The 24351-nt window shown below is 35.9% G+C and overlaps 2 protein-coding genes across 3 annotated transcripts in view; one reads left to right on the top strand and one right to left on the bottom strand.

The window, feature by feature from the left end:
- Positions 1–21034, bottom strand: part of LOC107997153 (zinc finger protein 37) — a 202813-nt gene extending 181779 nt beyond the window's left edge. The window contains exons 1-2 of one of the 2 annotated variants that reach the window (XM_062083538.1): positions 20944–21034; positions 20124–20375 (exon numbers count right to left, since the gene is read on the bottom strand). The gene's annotated coding sequence lies outside the window, so the exon portion shown is untranslated. Of the gene's footprint in view, positions 1–20123; positions 20477–20943 lie in introns of those variants that run through there. The other variant, XM_062083537.1, reaches the window with a different exon arrangement.
- A 296-nt stretch (positions 21035–21330) lies between these two features.
- On the top strand, positions 21331–23122 carry LOC108002617 (U11/U12 small nuclear ribonucleoprotein 48 kDa protein). The gene is made up of 5 exons (XM_017064396.3): positions 21331–21583; positions 21644–21812; positions 21883–21945; positions 22185–22329; positions 22406–23122. The coding sequence occupies exons 1-5, from the start codon at positions 21452–21454 to the stop codon at positions 23079–23081; spliced, it is 1185 nt and encodes a 394-aa protein (XP_016919885.1). The 5' UTR covers positions 21331–21451; the 3' UTR covers positions 23082–23122.
- Positions 23123–24351: the final 1229 nt, after the last annotated feature.

Below are 24351 nucleotides of genomic sequence, written 5' to 3'. Positions count from 1 at the left end.
TCCACCCCCTACTTCCATCTCCTCTCCCCTGGCCCCGCTCCTCGTGCGCCTTCTCTATCCTCCGCACCCTCGACTATCCAACCCCTACCCCCACGCTCCTTCCCAGAGAGCCGAGCTTGCCCTCGCGTAGCTCCACCAGCCGCAGTTTAAGTGATTTGCGACGCGGTAGAGCCGCCATGCAGATCCTTTTGCCTGTAGCTTCCCCCTCGCAACCCCTCCCCGTCCCCTAAACCACCACCACCGACTCCACCACCTAGTCGGCTTCGCCTACTCCGCACCCGATGCCGCCGCGCCCGCGGCCGAAACGAGCGACGCCCGCGAGGGATTAAGTCTACGGCTAAGAGGGACCTTAGAGGGAAGATGGAGTGCGCGACGCAACGTTGCGGGAAGAAGTTATCGAAATATCGGTGACGGAAAAACGGCCAACTCTCCTCCTGAAATTTCCCCGTCGATCGCTTTCAACTCGCTCCCCTCGTTACGTAATATTTTATTCCATCAAAATATCCCTTCGATTCTTCAACATTTTCCTTAGCTAATATTTCACACAGGACGAATGATCGTGCGATGATGTATATAGAGGAGGAGAGATTGTTTGACGCAAGAGCGATCGATGGATGAGGAGAGATAAAGGAAAGCGTAGTTTAAGAGTAACGTCGAAACGGATGGATAAGAGAAGGAGGGGGGAGGATAGGTGTGAAAATTCGGAAAGGAGTGTGTTGTGACGAGCACGTTCGGTTCGCGAATGGAACCAATCGAGAAAACTCGGCGTCAGCGGATTTCAGCCGCGCTCGTTACCCCCGTTTCCTCGCAAGTTCGTGACGGGTCCGATCACGAGCCAAGTCGACTCCAACCGAATTACCCTAGTAAAATCTTCCTAATCGTTCCCCGAATATTACCCCGTGCGTTTGTCACGAATCTTATCTCCGTATGCTATGAGTAAAATTAACTCTTTCGTTGTTAAAGATATCTCGATCTCATAATAGATATAATATTAGCTTATATGATATATATTATAATAAAGATTGCTCGTTTGTTATTAATAAGAAGTTATTGAAGAAATAATATAAATAGTATTGTGCGAAGAAACGAAGCAATTTTGAATACGTGCGACAATATATATACAGAATGTCATAATAACCGTTCGTTTAATGTGTATGGACACTAATATTCTCTCTCTTTTTTCCCCTATACGTTTACTCAATTGCTATAAACCCATTATATATAAAAAACTTTGCTCGAGAATTAATTCAAACGATAAAAATAAATAATAAGTTTTATCATAATTTTTATATATATATATATCTCCGAAGTTGTAAATTAATTTCCTTATCTTTATCCCGAAATTATTACAAAACGCTTGAGTGCACGGTGTAATTGCACGGCACAATTTTGAACAAAAATATCTAGTTTCCGAATATCTCGTTCAACGTCAAAAAAGGATTAATGAGAAATTCGAGGCACGATCGAAAAAACGAGTTGCATCCCTTCATCATCGGGGAGCAATGTTAGAGAGTTGGGAAGAATCAGCGGGAAATATAGTTACTTCCAACGTCTTCTCTCCCGAGTTAGTTCCTCCCCTAGGAAAAAAGCAAGAGAGTAAACCGCGAAAATGCGCCCTTATATATATATATATATATATATGTATGTATAGTACGACGGTACGGGCGACGATGACGACGACGAGGACGACGAGGACGACGACGACGACGAAGGGAAGGCGCGCGCGCGCGCACGCGTGAAAGAAAATAACGTGGGTCTGGGTCGTCGGTTGGACGACCGAGACGCGACGACCCGGTTTAGGACGATAAGGGATCCCGTAGAGCTTGATGGAATTCCATAGATCCACGTCGGCGTCGAGACAGAGTCGGCTAAGCAGCCATTTAAATGCAACCGATGTGTCTCGGGGAGCTATTACATCTGATGGACGGTTATTGACGCGCACTGGCTTATACCGAGCAGCACACAGGCAGCACAGGCAGCCACCCCCACAGTCCCACAACCCTGCAAACCCCACATCCACGCCACGCTCTCCCTCACCACTATCTCTCTCTCTCTTTCTCTCTCTCTTCCTCTCAACCACTCGCTCCATTCCTACGTAAACTCTCTACTATACATCGATTCGTTAGCTTTGTGTCGGTTGGTACGACGCAACGCCTTTGTGTGTATATATACTCTGCCTCTCCGTTTAGCCTCTGTATTTATTCCCGCACGTACGAACGTGGATGCGGATGCGAGCGTGACGAAACCACGAAAAGCACATAGCGTGGAAAAAGGAGGGGCGAAGGAAGGGGAGAGGAAGGAACGAAGAAGGAGAAGAAGAAGAAAGACAAAAGATCGGGAGCGAGGGATAAAGGGAGGGGGAAAAGCCAACCGACGGGGACTGAATTCAGGCTGTTCTGTACGAGTCAGATGGGAGACGAGTCTCCGTCAAAGTGGACGTGTCGCGATACGTTTAACCGAAATTGCCCCGGCCCTTCTCTCAATTAACCAACCGCTACTGGATGTTTGGAATCGCGGAATTGCAGCCTCGAAAGAATGTAAATTCGCAATGAATCTTATTGGATATTGGAACGATCGAAGCTGTAAATGTAACGAATTAAACATGGAAAGTGAGCGATAGTAAGAAATATGTAAATATGCTAGTGGTTGCGCGAGCAGCAGAAACTGCGGAAAATGAGAAAACAAATACTTTTTATTGGAGAATTTTCTTTATTAGATTTGCATAGAAGAGTATTCTTTAATAATCTTGTTAATAATCGTTCGAATGGATGTACTTTATTGCAATTGCATCATTCGACTTATTATTGATACTTTTTTCACTTCTAAATTTAACATCTCTTCAACAAATATTCGATTATCTCGAATATTTGCGCAAATTTCGAAATTAAATTTACAAAGTTATCGCTATATATGAACGATTAAACGAATATAATTTGAATCCGATTTGTTTTTAATCTTCGAATATCTTGTCTTTCTATCCAACGCTTGACCTAACCTAATCTAACCTAACCTAAATTCGAAAATCCATTTAAAATCATTGGATTATTGTTTTCACGACTCATTTACCAGATCTATTATCTTGCAACAAAATGAAATGAAACAAGAACGTAAAAATATTTTAGGCAAAATTAAGATTCAATTTGTCGCCTACAATGGCGACTTTCATTTAATTTCTCGCAACAACGGTAACGAGTGAAAGACGATAATGATTATCCTATGGTTAGTATCCGTTTGTATCTCGATGTAACGAGATACACAAGTGCGTCTTTTTTCCTTTCTCTAACGAGAAATCGATAAGTAGATATAACGACAAAACATAGACTTGTGTCATAATTGATCGAGATCAGTATGCATTCGCATACTGTTTTCATGAGAGAAACATTAAAATGAAAATGGCATAATTGAAAATATCCTTAATTAATTTCTTATAGAATATCTTGTATAAAGTTTTAAAAGAAATCAAAGAAATGAACGTTCTCTTAATTACTGAAAATATCGTAACATTAAATATCATCATCATTGCCAACGATAACGATATCCGATTGAATCAAAAAGTTTATTTCATTTTGATAGGAACGAAAAGAGATCGTAAGATCTTTTCTGACAGAATCAAACTTGGCGGAAGACACGAGACAACATGTTTTTGCGATATCTGTTCCTGATAAATCTTGAGATTGAATCTCGACTTTAAAAAAATATCACACTAATCAAAAATACAATATTTTTGCAAATATTTTACATACAAAAAACATTGGCTTTGTTCATGATTACTTTAAACTGGACTTTCAATTTTTTTTTTACACACCTTTTAATAAATTAAGAGTAAATTGTTTTGTAGTTTTAACATTTTCTAGATCTTTTAAAAACTTATTTTTTCTAAAATCTATCATTCATCGATTTTCAAAAAGTATTTGAAGTTGTTACTAATAGCAAAAAAACATCTAATATAAGAGTCGATATATTTCATTAAGACGAAAATGTAATTGCTAAATAAGTTTATTGCAAGAACGGAACGCACGTGACACGGATCGAAATATTCAAAGCATGAAACAAAAATTTGCAAAAATTGTTGATAAACAATTACTATTAATAAAATTAATAACTCGAATATCAGTTTTAGTGTTAAAAGCATACTGGCTCGTTGCATTATCCCCGTTTGCATTCGTTATTTGTCGTCGAACTCGAATAGATCGCATAACTGCGGAAGAATGCCCGTCTTACGTACGACCCTGTTTACCACGATTTTTCGAATTTATGTCTCGTTACGGGACGTCATTTCCAGCAGAAACTATAAAATAAATTCGTGGAGAAGATCCCCACAGATTGCCGCTCGTGCGTCCACGACGGAGTTTGCGTCCTGAGAGGAATCACTTGCAATTCCGCCAAGTGCATCTCGTAATTCGAAATACGTACGGAATAGAAGAGAGAGAATATCTGAAATTTGGATAATCGCGACACGTTGCACGCATAACACACGTTGACTCTCATGATAATGTCGATATTGATTACGATTTGATATTTTAGTAAGTCTGTCGATCATTATTACGCTTATCTACACAATTTATTTTAATATATACATAGTGCAAGCAACTATGCGAAAAATCACTCGACGCGCCTTAATCTGTACAGATAAATCGACCTACTTGTCGTTCTGCAACAAAAATTCACAATTTATACAAACAAAATCTGCGATGATATAAATAAATTTGTTTTATATGATCATGAGTGACTTAGTTTCTAATTTTCACGTTATATTTTTTTCGATTAAAAATAAACCGTCGAACAAGATAATGTTCGTTTTCCACACTTTTTGTTATTTTATTTTTTTTTCTTTCACGTTACACATTTATTATACTCGATTGAGTAAATCGTACGTAACGAAAATGTCAGCAATCGACCTTCAAGGCTTGCTCGATCGATAAAGCAGAATACGAACTCGTGTTTCAAAAAAACGATTATCGACGAACGGACGAAGTTAAGAAGGATCGAAAACAGTTTCAAAGAACCGACGAAATAGTTTATGAGCGATTAGACGGAGAAAGAAAAGGTGAGTAGAAAAGCGGATGAATAGGAAAACTGCGATATTATCATCGCAGAAATATTACTCAGAAAATTGCCAGCGTGACTTCGAGCAGCCTCGTTAATTACCGTGAATTACTCATAATTATAAGGAGCATAAAAGTTTTTACTATCGTCGTGGGACGAGCCGTGCTCGGAACCATGATGCAAAGTCTCGATGGACCCAACCTTGTCTGTAAATCTACCGAGATGTAACTTACAGTTCGTGCGATTCGAGATTTCTTTCCAACGTTTGCCCGACATCAAATCGATGCGTTTAAATTCTTTTTTTTTTTTTTTTCGTTCAGATATTGAACATTATTCTCTATCGTAATTCGTTGCGTAGTTTAATCGTTCGGATTCATGCAAATATTTTTCCTCGTCGACACGTATGATCAAAAAAAAAAAAAGTGAAAAAAGTGAGTTGAAAGCCGTATCAAGCCCTCCCCTGTTGTTATATTATTATTACTCGAGCAAATATCTATCTGCGCGGAAGCAATTTGTCCACGATAGAAATTCAAACGCTTGGTATTTAAGGTCGATACGTACGAATCTTGTGTCGCACGGTTACACAATGAACCTGAACATCCATCAGTCAATGCGAATGCACTCGTTCGTTCTTGATAAACGGACGTCCACACTTTATGGGCCACCTGTTGCACCTACGCGCGACTCCTCGCCCAACTTTTAGTCTTTGCATTCGGATCCGCAAGAAAACATAGTTGTTGAGATCGTTTTCAAGCGATGGTGTTGATGTTCCGTTTGGAAACACGTCGATCGAAATAAGTAGCGATGCTCGCGATCTTTAGAAAAAAAAAAAAAAAAAGAAAGAAAGGAGAAGATACTATCAAACGTTATAAATACTCCTTGAAAATGGCTTTATCCTCGTCTCGAAATTTTTCGAGGAATGGAATGTAACGAAAGAGCGAAGAAAAAGGAGGAGCAAAATTCTTGGACGAAAGACATCTCTCGATACGAACTTTGAATATTCCGTAAATTTTTTATTTCAAAATCAATAAATTCCCCTCCCTTTTCCATAATTTCGTCTTTCCTTTCCTTTTAACACGCGTGATATAGAAGAAATCGAGATAGATAATTCTCCTCTCTCTCTCTTTATATATATATACATATATATCTCTTTCTCTCGATCAATGAGAGAGCAATGTTGCAACAAATATAGAACAAGCACTGCTATCACTGGTAGATGGAGGCACGGTTTTAACACGGCTCGTGCATATCCCTAATGATTTACAAGCATTATTGGGTATTAATTTCAATCTACACTCGCAGGGGATGGAAGGCCATGTGACGTGACTCGACGCGGATATATCAAAAGGGGTAGGAAATTTGGCAACAGTGCGACAGAGAAAGTGCGAAGCGAAGAGATTCAAGGTGAAGAGAAAGGGAGTGGCGCATATCCGTGAATAAGACAAAGATAGACAGATAGATAAATAGATAGATAGATCGATATAGTATAGATAGATGGACGGATGGATGGATGGATGGATGGATGGATGGATAGATAAATGGATGGAGAGATAGAGAAAGAGGGAGGAGGGAGGGTGAGGGGATTGCACGTGTATAGAAGGGGGAGGGGAGGACAGCTCGACGCCACACGTCGCGGGCTACAAATCAACCGTTCCGAACAAATTATGAATGATATATTCGTTGCGCCCGCTTGATATATGCGTATCTCCCGTCGCTACCGCCTGACTACAGTCGTGGTAACGTTTTGAAAATTCGTCCATACTTTTCTAGGTAAACATTCGCTTTTATCACACGTTGGACGACGCGCGATACGAAAAAAAAAAAAAAAAGAGAGAGAGAGAAATCACTTCGAACCACTCGTTCCACTCGATTCCTCCACCTTCCAATTCGTTCGTCACGATCCGAATACCAATGACAGTGACGCGATAATCGCGAGAGAAATGGATTGAACGGCGTACGGCGATCGTAGGAGAGGGAAAAAGGAAGAAAAAGGAAACCGATCGATACGATAACCGCGCGTAATTTTATTAATCGTGTTAATCCTCGATCGATGATATTTAACGTGCGTAACTTAGGTATATAAGTTGAATGGGTGGGTCGATTTTTGCATCCGAGAAACGAATAATAATAATAATAAAGGATCGTACTTACTCGTGGGTGTGTATGCGTGTGTGTGTGCGTGTGTGTGCGTGGCAATATATCCTTAAACTGGGAAACAGGGCGAAACCAGCAAAGTTGAAACGTTTTAAATATCGTCGATGTATACCGTGCCGAATTTGTACCTAACCCGCACGCAATAACTTGCCGCTATAAAAGCTATCGACAAATCAAATTTTGACATGATTCACTGTCCTGGCATAAATTCCAGGATTCAAGCCGAGAGAGGCGACGCGACGGTGACACGGACATGTGTTTCATTCTCTCATTCCCCCGTTTCCTCGCCAAACTTTCCTCCCTGTCTCTCTCTCTCTTTCTCTCTCTTTTTTTTCTCTTTATCGCGCACGTGACACGACTATTTATCGTTTTATATACCCGAGCTAGCAAACTTCGCTGCTATCGTTACTCGTTCGCCGACCATTCCCTCCGTTTGTCAATCTTTCGCCGTTTTGCGCGTTCTAATTTAGATAAAGTATATTTTCCACGAGCAGAGGAGAAGGGGAGGAGGAAGGGGAAGGGGAGGAGGAAATACGAATCGAATATATCGTTGGGAGGAAAAGAAAAAGCTTCTTAGCAAGGCTTCTTGTATCTTTTATCCTCTTTTTCTTCTTTGCATACCCGCGGCAAAATCTGCAATTCGAGGTACGAAAGAAAAGAGTAGAAGGAATCTAACGTTTCACGTCGGTTCGTTCGATGGAACTGCACAAAGGATCGTCGCGTCTTTGCCCCCTCTTTCTTTCCTTTTTTGTTAAGGTTAATCAACGGGAAAAAGGAGCCTCGGTGTCTACTAGCGAGAGAAGGGGGAAAGGAGAGGGGGAAAGAGAGAGAGAGAGGGGGGGAATAAAAGGAATGGACGGATATAAAATTATCAAGAAGACGGAACAAACGATCGAAAACGAAACGGAAACCGTCGCACACAGGATATTTCAATTCCAATTGCAAAACGTTTCGCAACGACTTTGAGACACCGTGGGCAAAAGAGATTGCCAACAGACCCGTCAAATATCCTATCGTTTTTCGAAAAAGCGAAAAAGCGAGAGAGCGAGAAGGGGCGAAAGAAAGTGTGAAGGAGAGGAGAGGAAAAAAATTCATCGCCAATTTTCGATCCCGATCCTGATTACAGGTCGGGTATCCGTTGCGTCGCATCGCAACGGGGACGAACGGGGAGAGATAAGGGAAGAGGTGCACGTGTTCGTCACGTACGATTTTTACGATCCTTCTCGTTCCAACGTTCCGCTAACGTTCCACGTTCCCCTCTCTCTCTCTCTCTCTGTCTTTCTTCGTACGCGACGCAACATAAAAAGTAGCGAGCGCATTATGAGGAGAGTTGGTTCCAAGACGTGTCGCTTTACAAGCTCTCGTGTAAACTCTATTCCCGACCGTTGAATACGAATATTTCTAAAAAGAGTTAGAGTTGAAGAAGTAGAAAATGATACACGCGATTTCGATTGGGATTATATTTATTAGCAGAGCCTTTTCATTTTTTATACACGATTGGAAATGAGCATTAATAAATAATATATAAGCATTTTCTATGCTACTTAATACATTAGGATAAAATCAAGAAGAATAAAATTTATTCAATTTAATGTAATAACGTTTCCCTTTAAAGAATTGATCGTACAAATATATTACAAATAAAAAAGTAGTATCTTTGGAATCATTGATCCAAGTTAATTATATATCGATGATAATTCATATTCAATCCGCACAATGGAAAAAATATTAATTGTATCTCGACAGAAAAATAATATTCCAAAATCCGTTGTTTAATTGGAAAAATATATTAATAGATATATACCGAAATAAATAAAATATAACGTGCTAATGATTCAATTTCAACGTAATAATTAAAACCTAACCTAAAAATATTATTCGATGAAATTGTCGAATAAAATGAATTTTTGTGTATCGTACCTGACAAAAAAAAAAGAAAAAAAGACAAACAAACGTAAAATTAATTTACATCTTCCCTTTTTCCCTCGAAAAAGAAGTTCCAAAATGTTTCTTTTTCAATCGAGTCGTAATTTTTCCACTAAAACGATACGATAATACGAGAATGCGCGTGTTCGAAGTGCGTCGTCGTACCAGGTGGATCGCCAACGTCGAAACATCGTGAAATCCCATCGAGAAAGTGGGTTAAAAAGCAAGTGGGAAACGCGCAGTTTGCGGGACCGGGTATCGTAACTCAGTTTCGTTAACTCGGTGGAACATGGAGGGAGGGGGGAGGTGGAAGGGAGGGGGTAGTGAGGAAGCGCGCTAGGGTTATGGTATTCGAGATAGCGAGGCGAGGCGTGGGTGGAACGGGGAAAGCAATCAGAACTTGGGCCATTGCTGGATATTACGGAGACGTGAGAGATGTCTCCTCAATCATATTAATTGCCGAGATAACCGGTGTGCTTCGATGGCGCCCACCACCGCCGCTCTCTTGGTCCACCTTACCATGATGCCACCACCGAAAATTTTCTGATTCCCTCGATCGCCTCCATCTTCACCCCTTCCGGCTAATTCTTTCCCCCGATTGGCAACGCAGGCCTCGACGCTTTTAGGCGCAATTAGTCGTCTAGGTAGATCTCGCGCTGAACACGATCTATGCATGTACTAATTGCGTGCTATAGGGAGGGAAATAGGAGTTTCACTTCAGCTTCAACTCTGGTTCTGTTTTATTTTATCTAACATCCCGTTTAACGTAGGTATCTCCAAGGTTATGGAGAGGATTTTAATCGGTGGATTGGCAGAAGAGAATCCATGTGCTGAATTTGAATTTTTTAAATTTCTATTTACGGAAAAACATTTTGCAAATGTGGTTTGTAATAACAAACTCCATTGTAATAAAAAAATATCTATATATTCTCGAAAAGAAAGAATTTTTCCACCATTTGGTCGTATCGTGCTTTTCCCCCCTCCCTCAGAAACAATAGAATAAATTTGATCCTTTCCTACAAAATAAATTTTAAACATTTCTTCAACAAAATTTCATCATATTTGCCTATATTTGCAACTTTTTCTTTTCTTAAACATATAACAACCAATAGTTTACTTTATTTGACATTCTGGATACGGCAATTTCCTTGGATAAAAAAAAGATCCAAAAATACCTATGTTTATAAGACACTCTTTCTTCCGTTCTTAAAAAACGATAGAAGAACACAAAGTTTGACCATCTATTTCTTTGACACCTTATACGTAGCCACTTATTTATCTCCTCTTTCTCTCTCTCTCTCTTTTTCTCTTTACCCACTCTTGTATCCACTCTTCCTTCTAGAAAACAAAAAAAAAAAAGAAAAAAGAAGAAAGACCAGTAAATTTCCGTTAGCAAAACTATGCACGTCGTCGCGATCGTAATAACCACGATCGCGTAACCTCGTGTCACAGGCGTTTCTCAAAAGAATCGCTCGTTGCGCGAAAAGAATCCCTGACGTATGCAACAGGTATCGCTCCCTTTCGTTCTCGCAAACCGATAACAACTGCTGAATCTTCATGCCGCTTCTCTGAGTACCATCGTCGAGAAAGATTCGCGATTTTTCAGATTCGCTGTCGTTATAGTTTTTATATATATTTGCCACCTCTCTCGAGAAAAAAAATCACTGGCCGCCTTCCTCTTCTCCTCTTCTCTTCCCCTCGCTACAAAGCACCCGTCTCGATTCACACATCACCTTCATTTACACCGTTCGTGCATCTGCAAAGAAGAAAGAATGGAGGCGGATGCGAAATCGCACAATCTCTTAGAAGTTATACTTTGAGATTTTTCGTTCTCTCGCGATTAATATTTTCGCAGACGAGCAATAATAAGAGAAACGTTTTATTTTTAACGATTAAGTTCGAAATCGATGACATTCGTGAAAGGAAATTAAATTTAGAATTTTTTTATAATATATAAAAATAGTAAACAGTGAGGATTTGGCGTGCCAATTTACCGAAAAATATAATACCCATACGAATTGAAAATAATTATTCGCACCCGAAGAATGATTCGTTTTTCATTATCGTGGAAATGGCACAACAAAAATTATTACAACGTCGTCCTGTCATATTCACTAAAAAAGCCTTGCTCTATCTCCGATTTTTATTTGTTCCGCATTATCGAAAATTGTTTTACTTTCCTCGATTATTTAAATTTTCGTTTAAATTTTCATTTTTCAATTTTTCTCAATGGAAAATTAAAATTTAACATTTTCTTTTTTCACCTTCCCCTTTAATAAAAAAAATCGCACAGAGAATGCACAATTATAATATCGGCGTTCGTGAAACGAGTCGTATAAATTTCTATATAAACCACGAGACACTGTACATTCTGGTTCATTGCAAATCAGGTAAGTATCATACCCCGCTTGTTCTTATCCGCCGGGTATGGCGTAAACGTTGGTGCCGGATACGTGCTGCTCGGGCAAGCGAGTCAGCGTATATAAAATAAACCGGCCAAATCTTCTTGGCTCGAACAAGTTTGCTATTCAAATTCCTGATTCAGCTAGGCGCGAGGACGGGGCCCTTGAATACATCCCGATTAATTCTCTCTCGGCGCTCGATCGATGAATCCTTTCGTAAGAATGACTCCAACCGGTTTCGAGGGGGGAGAAACGTAAAGAAAAAGACAATTTTCGAAAAGAAAGCGAAAAGGAGCGAACGAGCGTTGGTTGAAAATATTCCCGTTTTATTAGGTCGATCGGTGGTGGATAATCGGCGACAATCAAGTTTCACGGCTATGATTGGGCTGGCATACTCCGATGCCAAATGCAGCTGCATATGCATGACGCAATCTCGACTATCCACATCCGCAAACCAGTGCGCGATAGAGAAAGGACGTGAGAGGAGGACGTAGCGAGGGGTTAACAACGGGAGGGGAAGAGAGACAGATAGAGAGAAAACGCGAACGAGAAGAAGGTGAGCTGATTCCCACCCGCTCTCCATCATTACTCGTCATCATTTAACGCGATCCCAAGATCGGAGTTAACTGTAATCGCGATTACATTATCCATGGTCCTCGAAAAATCGTTTCAAAGAGGGGAGATTTTCTTTCTCGGCGAGAATCTCGGGCGCGGGCCCCCACGGAAGCGAGGAGCAGTTGAACGTAAGATCGAGCAAAGCGACTAAACCGTAGAGGTTTCCGGCCGGTGGTGCACACCCGGATGTTATTGGCAGGAGAGTGGAGCCATTAGTCGCGATGATGGATGCCTGACAGCAACTCCTACCACCGACGGGTCAGCCTCCTACCCCGCCGACGGCAGTTATAGTAAGTAATGGGTTTGCTCTCTACCCTGAGAAAGCCTTCGCCATTTCTGCGCCAATCTCTTCCTCCTTCCTCCCAGTTCCCCGCGTTTGTGCGTGTCCCGCAATAACAACAAATCTTGCCTATATTAATTCCCTGACGGACATTACTCTTCCCCTCCCCTCCTGCTGCCCCTTCAGAGCAAAAGTTTGCAAAGAGTTTCTCGATAAGTAACATTGTTCCACTATTGCCAGAATGTGTGTATATATATATATATATTTCCTTCCAAGGCAAAATCTATATACCATCCATAACTATCGCCAACCTCGAGATCGCATTACTCGTAATCGCGTCCCTTTACAGAGAGCGTATGTAGGCCATATACACACAAGTACACTGGACAAGTACTTAACCAATCGGTGCCCTTAGGGGAAACAGCGCACGCGACGCTTCCATCCTCCTCCACGCTCCATCCACGCACGAGGCTTCCCACCCTTAACTCGCGCACGGTCGCGCACTTCGTTCCTCTTTCCATCCACATCGCGCGCGTCTGCCTACGTAGGAACGCGCGCGCGTGTGTGTGTATATATCTATACGCATGCTTTGCCTCCTGCTTCTCCGTCTCTCTCTTCCGTGCTCCGACCACCACCTCCTCCTCCTCCATCCGCGTTTCCCAGATTCCCAACCTCATTCCCATTCTCGACCACGTCCCTGTCCCACCTCCCTCCTGTCCTTTCCTCCCTTCCCCACTCCTCCCCAACCCCACCTCCCTTAAATCATTGATTGTTGCATTATCTGTTATTGGCAATGCAATTAACCCCTTACGGTAAAACAACGCTAACTCCCCTCCCGTCCATCCTCCCTCCACCCCTGTCTCTCCCCGACACCACTGTCCACCCTCTCTTTCTCTCTCTCTCCGCTTCGCTACGAATACTACGATCGTGATTGTGACCACGATTGGTTTCACTGCACATGCACCGAATACTCCTATCAATTGCTTGATGCGCGAGCGTAGAAAGGCTTGGGTTCGGGAGTAGATCGTGAAAATTGTAGAAAAGTCCCTTAAGGAGGTTCAGAAAGTTTTTCGATGGATGGATCTATGGGTATGGTGTTCTATCTCGTGCACGATCGATGTTCACGATCAGGTGCAATTACGAGCGTGTTAATAATCGTGGCGATTAACGAGGTGGTATTGCAGGAGTGTGTAATCCATCGGGCAGAAGGGTTTTTTAAGGGACGCTGTCTAGGAAGCAAGGAAACTTATGCACTCTTATCGAAAGAAGATTCTTTTGTTCTTTTACCGAAAGATTATCGAAGATTTTGAAAACTTATTAATCCAAATAAAATCTTCGTAATAACGTTAATTAATGAGATCTGTTTCCAGAGAATATTGCTAATGAACGGAGTATACGGAGATTTCTGTTCGATCCTGTTCCGAAAGACGATTGTTCTGCATCGAAGAATGTGTAATGTGTCGAGATATTCCGTTTTGAAAATAGACGCGAGAAAGACGAGGGAGCTTGTTGGGTAGAATTAACGGTATAGCGAGAAAGGCGAAGGACCCGCGAACAAGCGACGTAAGCCGCGTTGAATCATAACGAGGACTTATGCGGAAAGCCTCCTGACTTCCGAGTTTTCTTCTTCGTCACCACTCTCTACGCGTCTAATTCCTGCCTCTATCGATGCGACCACGAATACTTTAAGAATCGGACCGTCCAAGCTTAAGGGATTTTCGTGCGACGAGGATTCGAAATATTCAAAAAAAAATCCAAGTTCTTTCGCACGAATATTGATTAATAATAAAAGAAATACGTATTTTTAATTGTGGCTGCCGCCGACAGAGGACGACACGTAAGTTTTGTAAGAAAACATGGCTGTCGATTTTAAGACACGACAATTTTATTTTCGATAATTTGTATTATCTTTACCTTTCTCTTTTCGTTAGGAGAGTCAGATTATTACGAATAGATAAATCTTTTATTTTTTTATATAAAATCGAATTGCGGAAAATAACGCATATTTCGACAAATCGGTATTGGATAGCGTTATATCTTTTAATAAAATAATTCAATTTTTAATGAAGCGCTCGAGACAATATTAATATAAATCTCTCAATGAGAATATATTGAATGTTATTTTCCGTGGAGAAATTATGCATATTCACCTAATATCATAGATTTTATTGGATCGACCATTATAAATAAATATGAAAATTATTTTATGAGATGCGTCAAAATTCGAGACAAAACGATATTTTACTCCTATTCAGGCTTGAAAAAGTGAAATTGAGAAAATATAATGAAAAAAGTATAAAAATACGTATGAAAAAATATAGTTTATAGTTTAAAAAAGAGCAAAGAAGCTCTTCTTTAAATGAATAAAGGAAAAGACTGGATGAATTAGATTCTTGAAGAAGACGAAAGTTCCCTTTTTATCATCTTGCAAAATAACTCTTATATATTATATTGATTCTTAAACAATGTAAATGTCTCAAAACTTTATTAAGCTTGTATCTTTCAATAATTAATAATAAAAGTCTCAATCAACAAAACTCATTCATTTTTTTAAAGAAATAAATCCAACTTGTATATTTGATTTTTTATTTAAAATAACAATTTATACTCCAAAATTACCCCACCAAAAAAAGGATTGATCCAAGAATTCTTAAAAATCATTTACCATCATCACATTGTCACATTAAAATCTTCCCTCGACTCTTATACTTATTTATCTTATACTCCCTTGCCTTGAGTAATAATTTAACAATTCAATTAATTTATCCACGTCATCGAATATCATTCGATTCTGCGAATTAATCCGGCACAAATACGCGTGTATGGGGGAGGGGAAAAAAAAGGGGAGCAAATATCTAAGGATATTCTACAAACGAGAATGCCATAAGTAGATCTTGTATCGAAATCGGATACAATCGGGTGAGTATATATTCGAACCAAGTATAGAGAGGGGGGGGGAAGCATATCGTATCGGCGAACCTCTACGTTCGTTTTAATGCGCGCCTAGGTAATTGGCTCGAAGCTGTTAGCTAGTTCCATTAGGAAACATCTTATTGGCCTTAAGGCGCTTATTACTACTCTTAATTGCGCGAACGCGCGCTTTTACTCTTATTAACTGTCGGCGACGACTATACCCTAATAGGATGGCGTTATTACCTGGATAATGCGTTTTCGCGCGGATCTTTTCCATAGTTTCTTATCTTTTTCCAAGGTATATATTTCGCCTCGATCGAGAAGAAGAAGAAGAAGAAGAAGAAAGAAAGAGAGAACGAGAAGGAAAAGTGAGTATAAAAAGATGAAAGAAAAAAAAGAAAAAAAAACGAAGCGGAGGAATCTAAAGTCAGTCGACAATGACGGTCGAGTTTCGGAAAAACTGAGATAGGATACACTGCGCGAAACATGGATGGGGCGAAAGAGGGGAAGAGAGGGGGGGGCCTAGGACGAATCGATTAGAACGGACGTAGGAAAGATTCAGACTGGTTTCAGCTTCGACGTGCATTGTATGTACCGTGGGGTATCCATTAGGGACAGAAGTATTCGCGCGCGAGATATATCGACGTCGCCCCGGAGGATTTATCGTGACAGCGGCGCTTGAAGGGATTGTAAATCCCCGTTTGAGGATCGCTGATACCAAGTTTTATGTGGGACATTAGTTGGGTGGGGCGTGGTTGAATGGTGCGGAGTCGAGAATAGCGCTGGAAAGACGAGAGGAGACACGGGAAGAAAGAATGGGAGGGAAAGAAACAGAGATCACGAGGGGTGGTGGTGGGAATGCAAGCGAGTAAGAAACGCCGCGAGAAGAGGGAGAGAGAGAGGGAGAGGGAGAGAGAGAAAGGGGAGCTGCTTGGGCGCAATAAATTAGCCCGAAATGAAAGACAAATCGCCTCAGAGCTGTCCGCCCGTTCGCCCAACGTGATAGAAGTGCGCGGACCTAGCTGATGCCGACTGCTACTGCCTCCTCTTTTCCACCTTCCATCTTTCTACCACCCTTCCTCCCTCCTCTCCTTTTCCCTGCTCCTTTCCTCCCCTCCTCTTGTCCTCCTCCTTGCCCGATATTCTCGGTAGACCAATCCTCGGCCTTTGCCGAGCAAAGAGAGACTGAGGATCCTCGCTTCCTCTCCAACTTTTTCCCCAGCTCTCTCGTTCGGTTTCGCGTGTCACCGACCACCTTGACGGACGGCTGTCGATACGCAAGGGACCACCCGCCATCCTTCTCTTCCCCCACCTGCTACTAACTTTGTTCACACGTCTTCAGAATTTTCGCCCCCTCCCCCCCTCTCCTTTCAACCTCCTCCGCTACAAACGACCCCTTCTTACCGATACCGGTATTTTTTAACCGGAATCGTCGTTCATCCACGCCTACGGCTTCTTCGAAAACGCGATATTTTAGAAATATTTATCCACGAACGGTAACGAATGCTTCTAAGATGAATTAAACCGAAGCGAAAAAAGGAGAATAATTCGAAACGATTCGAACGAGAAGGTTTATATAATCGTTTACGTGATCGTTTTTTTCACGAGGTGTCGAAAGTTTCTTCGAACGTCGCTCGAAAGGTGGGATAAAACGACTCTTCCTCCGTTTATGCGCCTATCGAGGCATCGATAGGCTCCGCCGGTTTGTTACGTGAAACACAACGGACACGACACAGATACGAATTTTCGACGTAAACGAGATACTGTAATTTTCCAAAAAGCACTCCCTCCCCTTTTGTTACATCGGGCAAGGGTTGTCCAGAAAATAATTCATAGAGCAATCGCGGCAACAGCAGCAACAGCGGCACCAGTAACGCGCTACCGTACCACCAGCAACGCTAGCAGGACGAGCACACTGTTGCCGAGTGTCTGCGGCGAAATGAACGTTTTAATTCCCCTCCATAAAAGCCAACGACAAATCAAACGACTTTGACATGATTAACTGGCGGGCATAAATATCGGTATCAATGCACGTGCACGTGCAATGACGCGTCGCGCCATGCCCCTCTTTCTTCCTCTTTTACCCACTACATATCTATCCACCTATCTATCTATCTATCTATCTATTTATCTATCTATTCGTCCATCTTTTCGTTATTCAACTGTTTATACATCCATTTATTTATTTGTTTTATCAAATTGTTTTTTTTTGTAAATAGGGAGGGGGGGATCTATACATGCGTGTAAATGATCTTATTAAATTTTGATCTTTCTCTTAATTTTGCCCCGATTCTTTTCTTTCTTCCTATTATTCTAGTAAATATTAAATCGGTCATTATCAAATTACTATTTATCTGTAATCTCCACTTGCGAAAAAATAGTTTCAAAAATAACTCTCGAGAGATCTTTCGAGAGATTCAAATTTACGCGCAAAATTCGAGTGATGTAAAATGGATATGAAAAAACGTATAAATCCGATATCAAATGAGATAAAAAGTAAGTAAGAAAAGATATTTCTTGAAGAAGAAAGGAGAGAGAGAAAACGATATTTTTATAGTTCAAAAATCATTTATTATAAATGCACGTGATCGATTGTTGTTCTCTATCTTTCTTCACTAATCATACTATAAATGCAACGCCTTCTAATTCGATTGTCTTTCCACACACATGCGCACGCACACACGCACACGCATACATACACATACCATAAAAGTCGAGAATTTCAGGAATCCTTGGAAAGTTGAAAAACTTCCCCGTCGGTATATGTAAGAAACTGGGTTACGGCAACAGGTGGGTACTAAAGTAAATATACGCACATTACGTCTACTCCTTAAGACCGGGAAAGGATCATTACGTATTTGAATTTTCCTACGATTAACTGTCAGATTTCCACAGCATCGGTCATGCATCGGTCACTAAAGGAAAACTACTTTCGTTTCGTATATATTATAATATTTTCGTCCAATTCTTAAAAAAAAAAAAAAAATCATCAATCACTGATGTAAACACGAATCAACCATTATCCGCATCGATAACTTTTAAATCAATCTACGAGAGATGAGAGGAATCTTCGAATAAATCGTGGACGCGTATTCATACATGCGTGACACATAGATAAGGATTATTTTAATAAAATCTGTCAAACGTTTATATATCGTTCTACGTATAAACTTGAGTGAAAAAAACAAATCTTTAATATTACGTTTTAAAGCAATGTCGTTAACAAATCCCTAGAGTACACGTAGTGGTTCGAAGGTAAACAACACTGACGTCTCCGCACCTGCGTACACCATTAAAGTGCTCCATTAAATATTAACGTAAACACTTATCGCACGTAATAAATTAGATGGTTTGCAATAAATCGTACATCATCGAATCGTTGTTATCTGCTTACTTTGATCAAATTAATGTTTTAAACGAATCGATCGTTTCTTTCCTATTATTTCAACGAAACTTATAAGAGATAAAAATGATATAAATCATTTTCGATCACGTATCGAAACGTAATGAAATATTTCTATACAATAAATTTCTATACAAATAAAAAATAAAATTAATCATTAATTACAATTTTACTCAATTGTATCAACTGTTGATCAGATATATAAAATCGTAAAAATATCTAATATCGATAACAAATACCATCATAAGATTCAAGATGATTCGATTTACAATTTTATATCAATACCGATTGCCGGTATGATACCGACTGATATTTATTTCTAAAACGTCAAAATATCAAATCAAAAACATTAAACAAAAATAAAAAGAAAAAAACAAATCAAATTTTAAATGAATATATACAAAACGATTAATTGTGACATTATAAAACTCTCACAATTTATAACATCATTTATATAGTTATCGATTCAAAAGAATCGATAAAGATAAAGAATAAAATTACTTATATCATAAAAGAGGTATAAACGTAACATTTTATGGGATTTTGTTACATATCATTAAAATATCAATATTAAAAAAATTTACCCTCTAACATTAAAATTTTTTTTATAAGTTTAATTTTATCATAAGTTTGTAAAATTTATTTTGATTAAAAATTGTAAATAGAACATTTGATGTTACGAATGAAATAATTATATATGCAATATGATTATGATTATATACAAATTTAAAATAAATGTTACAAAAAATATTTTTTATGTCATTTGAATTTAATTAAAATTTATTCTGATTTATTTTATTCTGAAATTCGCTAAAAAATGATTTCTGTCTGGAATATATCTATGTACAAAATTTTTTTAATAAAAAATGATATTTATATTATATTTACATTATATATTTGAAATTTTATTGGAAATAAAATAATAATTATATAATTCATATAATTCAATTATAAAAACTGATATTATATGAATAAGTAATAAAAATTTATTCTCTATTATTAAATTTTAATTCACATTTTTATAACTCCAATTCGTATTTATTTATTTTATAAACAATAAATATTTAAATACTTTCAAATTTTCATTTTTTTCTTATCGTAATCATTATTTATTTTTTTTATATGAGATCAAATTCGATTGAATTCGTATTTATATAACTTTAATAAAACTTTACAACTCTTTCAATAAAATTTGAAATATTTAATAAATAGTTTATTTGTTTAAAGAGTCAAGTTAAAACTGAAATGTAATATTGAAATTTAAACAATTAAAAAAAATAATATTATGAAATAAACATCAATATACAAAATACTGAAATATTCATGATCATTATATTCATTATACATTTAAAAAAATTACAAATATTCATCAAAAGAGACTTACCATTTGTAGATAATATCACTTGATATCACTTGATATTTCAAAGGTTTCTATCTTTTCACAAGTCTATTCTAATAATGAAACACAGAAATAGAATATTTCACGAATAAAACATTTATAAACTCATTCGAATAAAAAATATATTTTATATGCGAAAATTCATAAATACGAAATATGTTTGATCGTTTGTCGACACATCTAAACAGTACGACGGTCGAAATGGAAATGTGCTCTTTCCACAATAGATAACTGTAACTTAACAGGTCACGTTTTGTTGTATCGATAACAGTACATTTCGAACGATTTTAATATAAACAATTTAATTTTTTCCAATATTCTATTAATAATTTATTAATTTTTTAATTTATTGATGTATAATATTATTAATATTATATTATATTATTATATATAATTATTATTAGTATAATTATACTTTATATTATATTTATTATATTTGTTTATATATATATATGTTATATTTTTTTTATATTAATATAATTATTAATCATGATAATAATAATATTATATTATATGATTTAATATGATATTATAAAGAGATTATAATAAAAATAAATTTAATTTATTAAATTTTATAAAAATATTTTTCACAATTTTTCTTTCAAATTAAATAAAAAATAAAAAGTCAAATATAATAAATAATAAAATAATAAATAAATAAATAAATAAATAAGTAAATCAAATATAACCTCAAAGAAATTAAACTTATTCAACCGAAATATTTACGCGTTACGATACATTATTAATAATATTTCATTCATTATGAAATTAAATTAAATTATTGTAATTGTTTAAATTAAAATACTTTTCAACACAATTCATGCACTATTATTATTATTTATATAGAAATGAAAAGATGTAAATTAATTATATTGGAAAATTCAAACAAAATAATCAATGCACCATCTAACAGCAATAAAGAAAACTAATCATCAAGCAAAACAGTGAAGAAATATTTCTGGTTTTGAGAAATAAATATTTCTGGTTTTAAGAAAAATTTCTTAAATATTATGAATTTAAATTAAAACTTATTTATATATTTTTTAAATATCTATTATTTGTAATACAATTTATATTTTTCTATATGATTGTTATTTGAAAACATGGTGCACAAAATCCCATATAGTTATGTATCTATTCTATATTTTATCTATGATTTTCATGTGTTTCATGATTTTTATAGATGTCAGTATAATCGTTTAATGATAAGCAAGCTTCGTACGTAAAAACGTAATTTCGATTAAGTAAATCGTTTAAGTCTTTTTAAATTTAATTTCTTTTGTGTATAAGTATTTCTAATAGCAGATAAAAAAATGTTAAATTCTTCGATAAATGACCGTGAAGATCAATATCAAAAATTAATAAATTTTACAAAAGAAATTGATCAAGAAATTATTAAAATTACCTCTGCTTTGAATTGGACAATAGAAAGTATAAAACTTGATGTAAGTATGTTGATATCTTATAAATAAATACAAAGACTTGATTGTGATTTATTTTTTTAGGATGATAATAAACTGGTTTGTCCATATGATTCATCTCATCAAATTAGTAAGAAAAATCTACATCAACATTTGGAACGTTGTCAATGGAAACAAGAAGGTTATAATGAATTTGATGTACCATTGCCTGAATCAAGTTTATCCTTAAATTCATATTCATCAATAAAATTAGGTATGTGTTAATTTTTATTAAAAATCAATTTTCAATAATTTAATATTCCTAAAATTTTCTTTTGTCATAGATTCACAGACACAAAACAAAATTTTATGGGAAGCAAAGGAAAAAGATCCAACTATGAAAATTGGTTAGTATAATGCATGTAAAATTTTAAAATATTAAAATTTTTACAAGATTTAAATTGCTCCCTTTTTTACAGCAAATTATGAATGTTCTACTTGGCACAAGCGCTATATATCCTTTTTTATATCTTTTTATATATATATATATTCACATTATATTTAAATAATATTTACTTTATGTTTTCTTATTTGTTTTTAAGTCTATAGTTTCTTTCAAAATATGAATTCTTAACACTGATAATAGGTTTGGGTGAGCGATTAATTCCAAGAACGTCCAATAGAATCTTCACAGATTTTACTTGTGATGAAAGGAAAATTTTATATGACTACGTTGTGGCAAATACAATTAAGCCAGACATTGGTCATGATATTACAGACATTCAGAAACAGTAAGTTTGTATAACAAAGCTAATTTTTTCAAATTTTATGCATACAAAAATTTATAAAACTTGAATATTGTTTTAGAAAAAGTGAAGATAAAGAAGATAAAGAAGATAAGAAATTGTCCTTTCTAGAAGTGCTTATACAAGAACGTAATTTAAAAAGGCGACGAGCTAAACATAGAGGTGTACATACAAATAAAAAATCTCATACAGAAATTTTGAGAGAAGTTATACATCAACAAATGCAGTTATATATTGAATATATAACAGATACACATACAAATAATCATACTACGGAAACCATAACTAGTACTGAAATTCAAAGTTCTGATGATAATCATGTTAATATGCAAAATTCAGCTTTATTAATTGATGAATTTTCTGAGAAACATCATGATGTTTTTACAAAAGATCTAAAAGATCATCATGGAAATTCTAACTCTCGAAATGATAAAAATGATAGATATTTCGAGAAATCACGTATTTCTCATACAAAAAATTCAAAAGAAACAGAAACATATTCACGAACTAATGAATTATATAAAGCACAAAAATCTTATAAACGTAAGAGATCACATTCGAGAGAACGTGATTATGATAATTATGATAAAAAAAATAAATATGTATCTACACGAACACATTATAAGAAAAACAATATGAAATCTCATAAAAGTGAAAAATCATTTGATGTTAATGGTCATTCCAAACGGAATACCGATCGTCGAGGAAATCGAGAAAAATTAAATTATAACTATTAAATTTGTATAGTTATTAAAATTAAAGAATTTTATATAAGTAAGACTATTACTATATTCTCCCTTCCCATAAAATGAACAAAAAAGAAAACTTTATTAAATTATTATTAATAACTATTAATTTAATAACCTGAATAGTTATTAACATTTAATAATGAAATTCTAATATATATCTAATTTATTTTATTTATATTTAATATTTGAATTTTATAAATTTTAATTTCTATTTCTAACATAATTCTGTAAAAATTTATATATATTTACATACAATACATATTACCATACTATATACAGTTTGTTACATGCAACGTTCTAGCAGAAGGCAAAATAAATTCAATGTTTTTTGTTATAGGCACATTCTTAACTTTTTAGTAGTGATTGGAATTAAAATTAAGTTTCAATACAAATATAATATATTTTGTCAAATCGTGATTCTAATATAATACATCATAAAACCAAGAATATAATATTTATATTTTTATCTATATTTTTTTATTAAAAATTAAATATTGTAGTTTTGTGAAAAAGAAACAAAGATGTTCAATTAAAATCTTTTATTGAACATGCAATTATGCACTAAAAATAAATAAGCAGAACATATAATAAAATAAAACAGAGAGAATAGAAATAGAGTAAAATTATTGAAATCAATGCTATTTTTGGAGTGTTGTAAATAAAATTCAATAAATTTCAAAAAACAAATAATTGTTAGAATTGATAATTAATGTCATCTCTTGAATATCAAACACATTTCTTTAAAGATAGATAAGTAGAAATAGAATAAAAATTATTATCATCTCTTGAATATCAAAAATATTATTTCCAGAATTATTCAAAACATGATATTGTTCATCAATTTCTTTACTTTTTCTTGCTTTTGAAAAATAGTTTTGGTTCTCAAAAGATAATGTTAATAATCAATTTTTACTTTATATCTAGCTTCTTTTACTATTTATTCTTTTTGTTTATACATCTTTCTTTATGAATCACAAATTTGATTAATTTTATATTCTTTTTATTATTGATTAATTTTTTGCTTTTTTTATCTAACATAATAATTAAAAATCTTAATTAATCTTAATAGAATTTATTCTATTCAATGTTTATATATCTTAAATATATAATTCATATTTTATTCATATTTCTTTTTGTATATATTTTTGTACATAATTTTTTCCAAAAATAAAATATTTTTATTTTTCATTAAATTTTTATAAAATCATAAATATTTTCTTCATATATTATGTACTACGTATATATAATAATATGCATA

The sequence above is a fragment of the Apis cerana genome, linkage group LG13 (assembly GCF_029169275.1).
Source record: "Apis cerana isolate GH-2021 linkage group LG13, AcerK_1.0, whole genome shotgun sequence".
NCBI classification, from domain to species: Eukaryota; Metazoa; Arthropoda; class Insecta; order Hymenoptera; family Apidae; genus Apis; species Apis cerana.
Note: the sequence above shows the minus strand (reverse complement) of the source record. Positions and strands in the feature narration are given on the sequence as shown.

Bases quoted from the DNA above. Each gene is read 5' to 3' on its own strand.
- LOC108002617 (XM_017064396.3), top strand. From the start codon at position 21,452: ATGTTAAATTCTTCGATAAATGACCGTGAAGATCAATATCAAAAATTA. The intron at 21,946-22,184 runs GTTAGTATAATG...CACTGATAATAG, and splicing joins AGATCCAACTATGAAAATTG to GTTTGGGTGAGCGATTAATT. The intron at 22,330-22,405 runs GTAAGTTTGTAT...ATATTGTTTTAG, and splicing joins ATTACAGACATTCAGAAACA to AAAAAGTGAAGATAAAGAAG.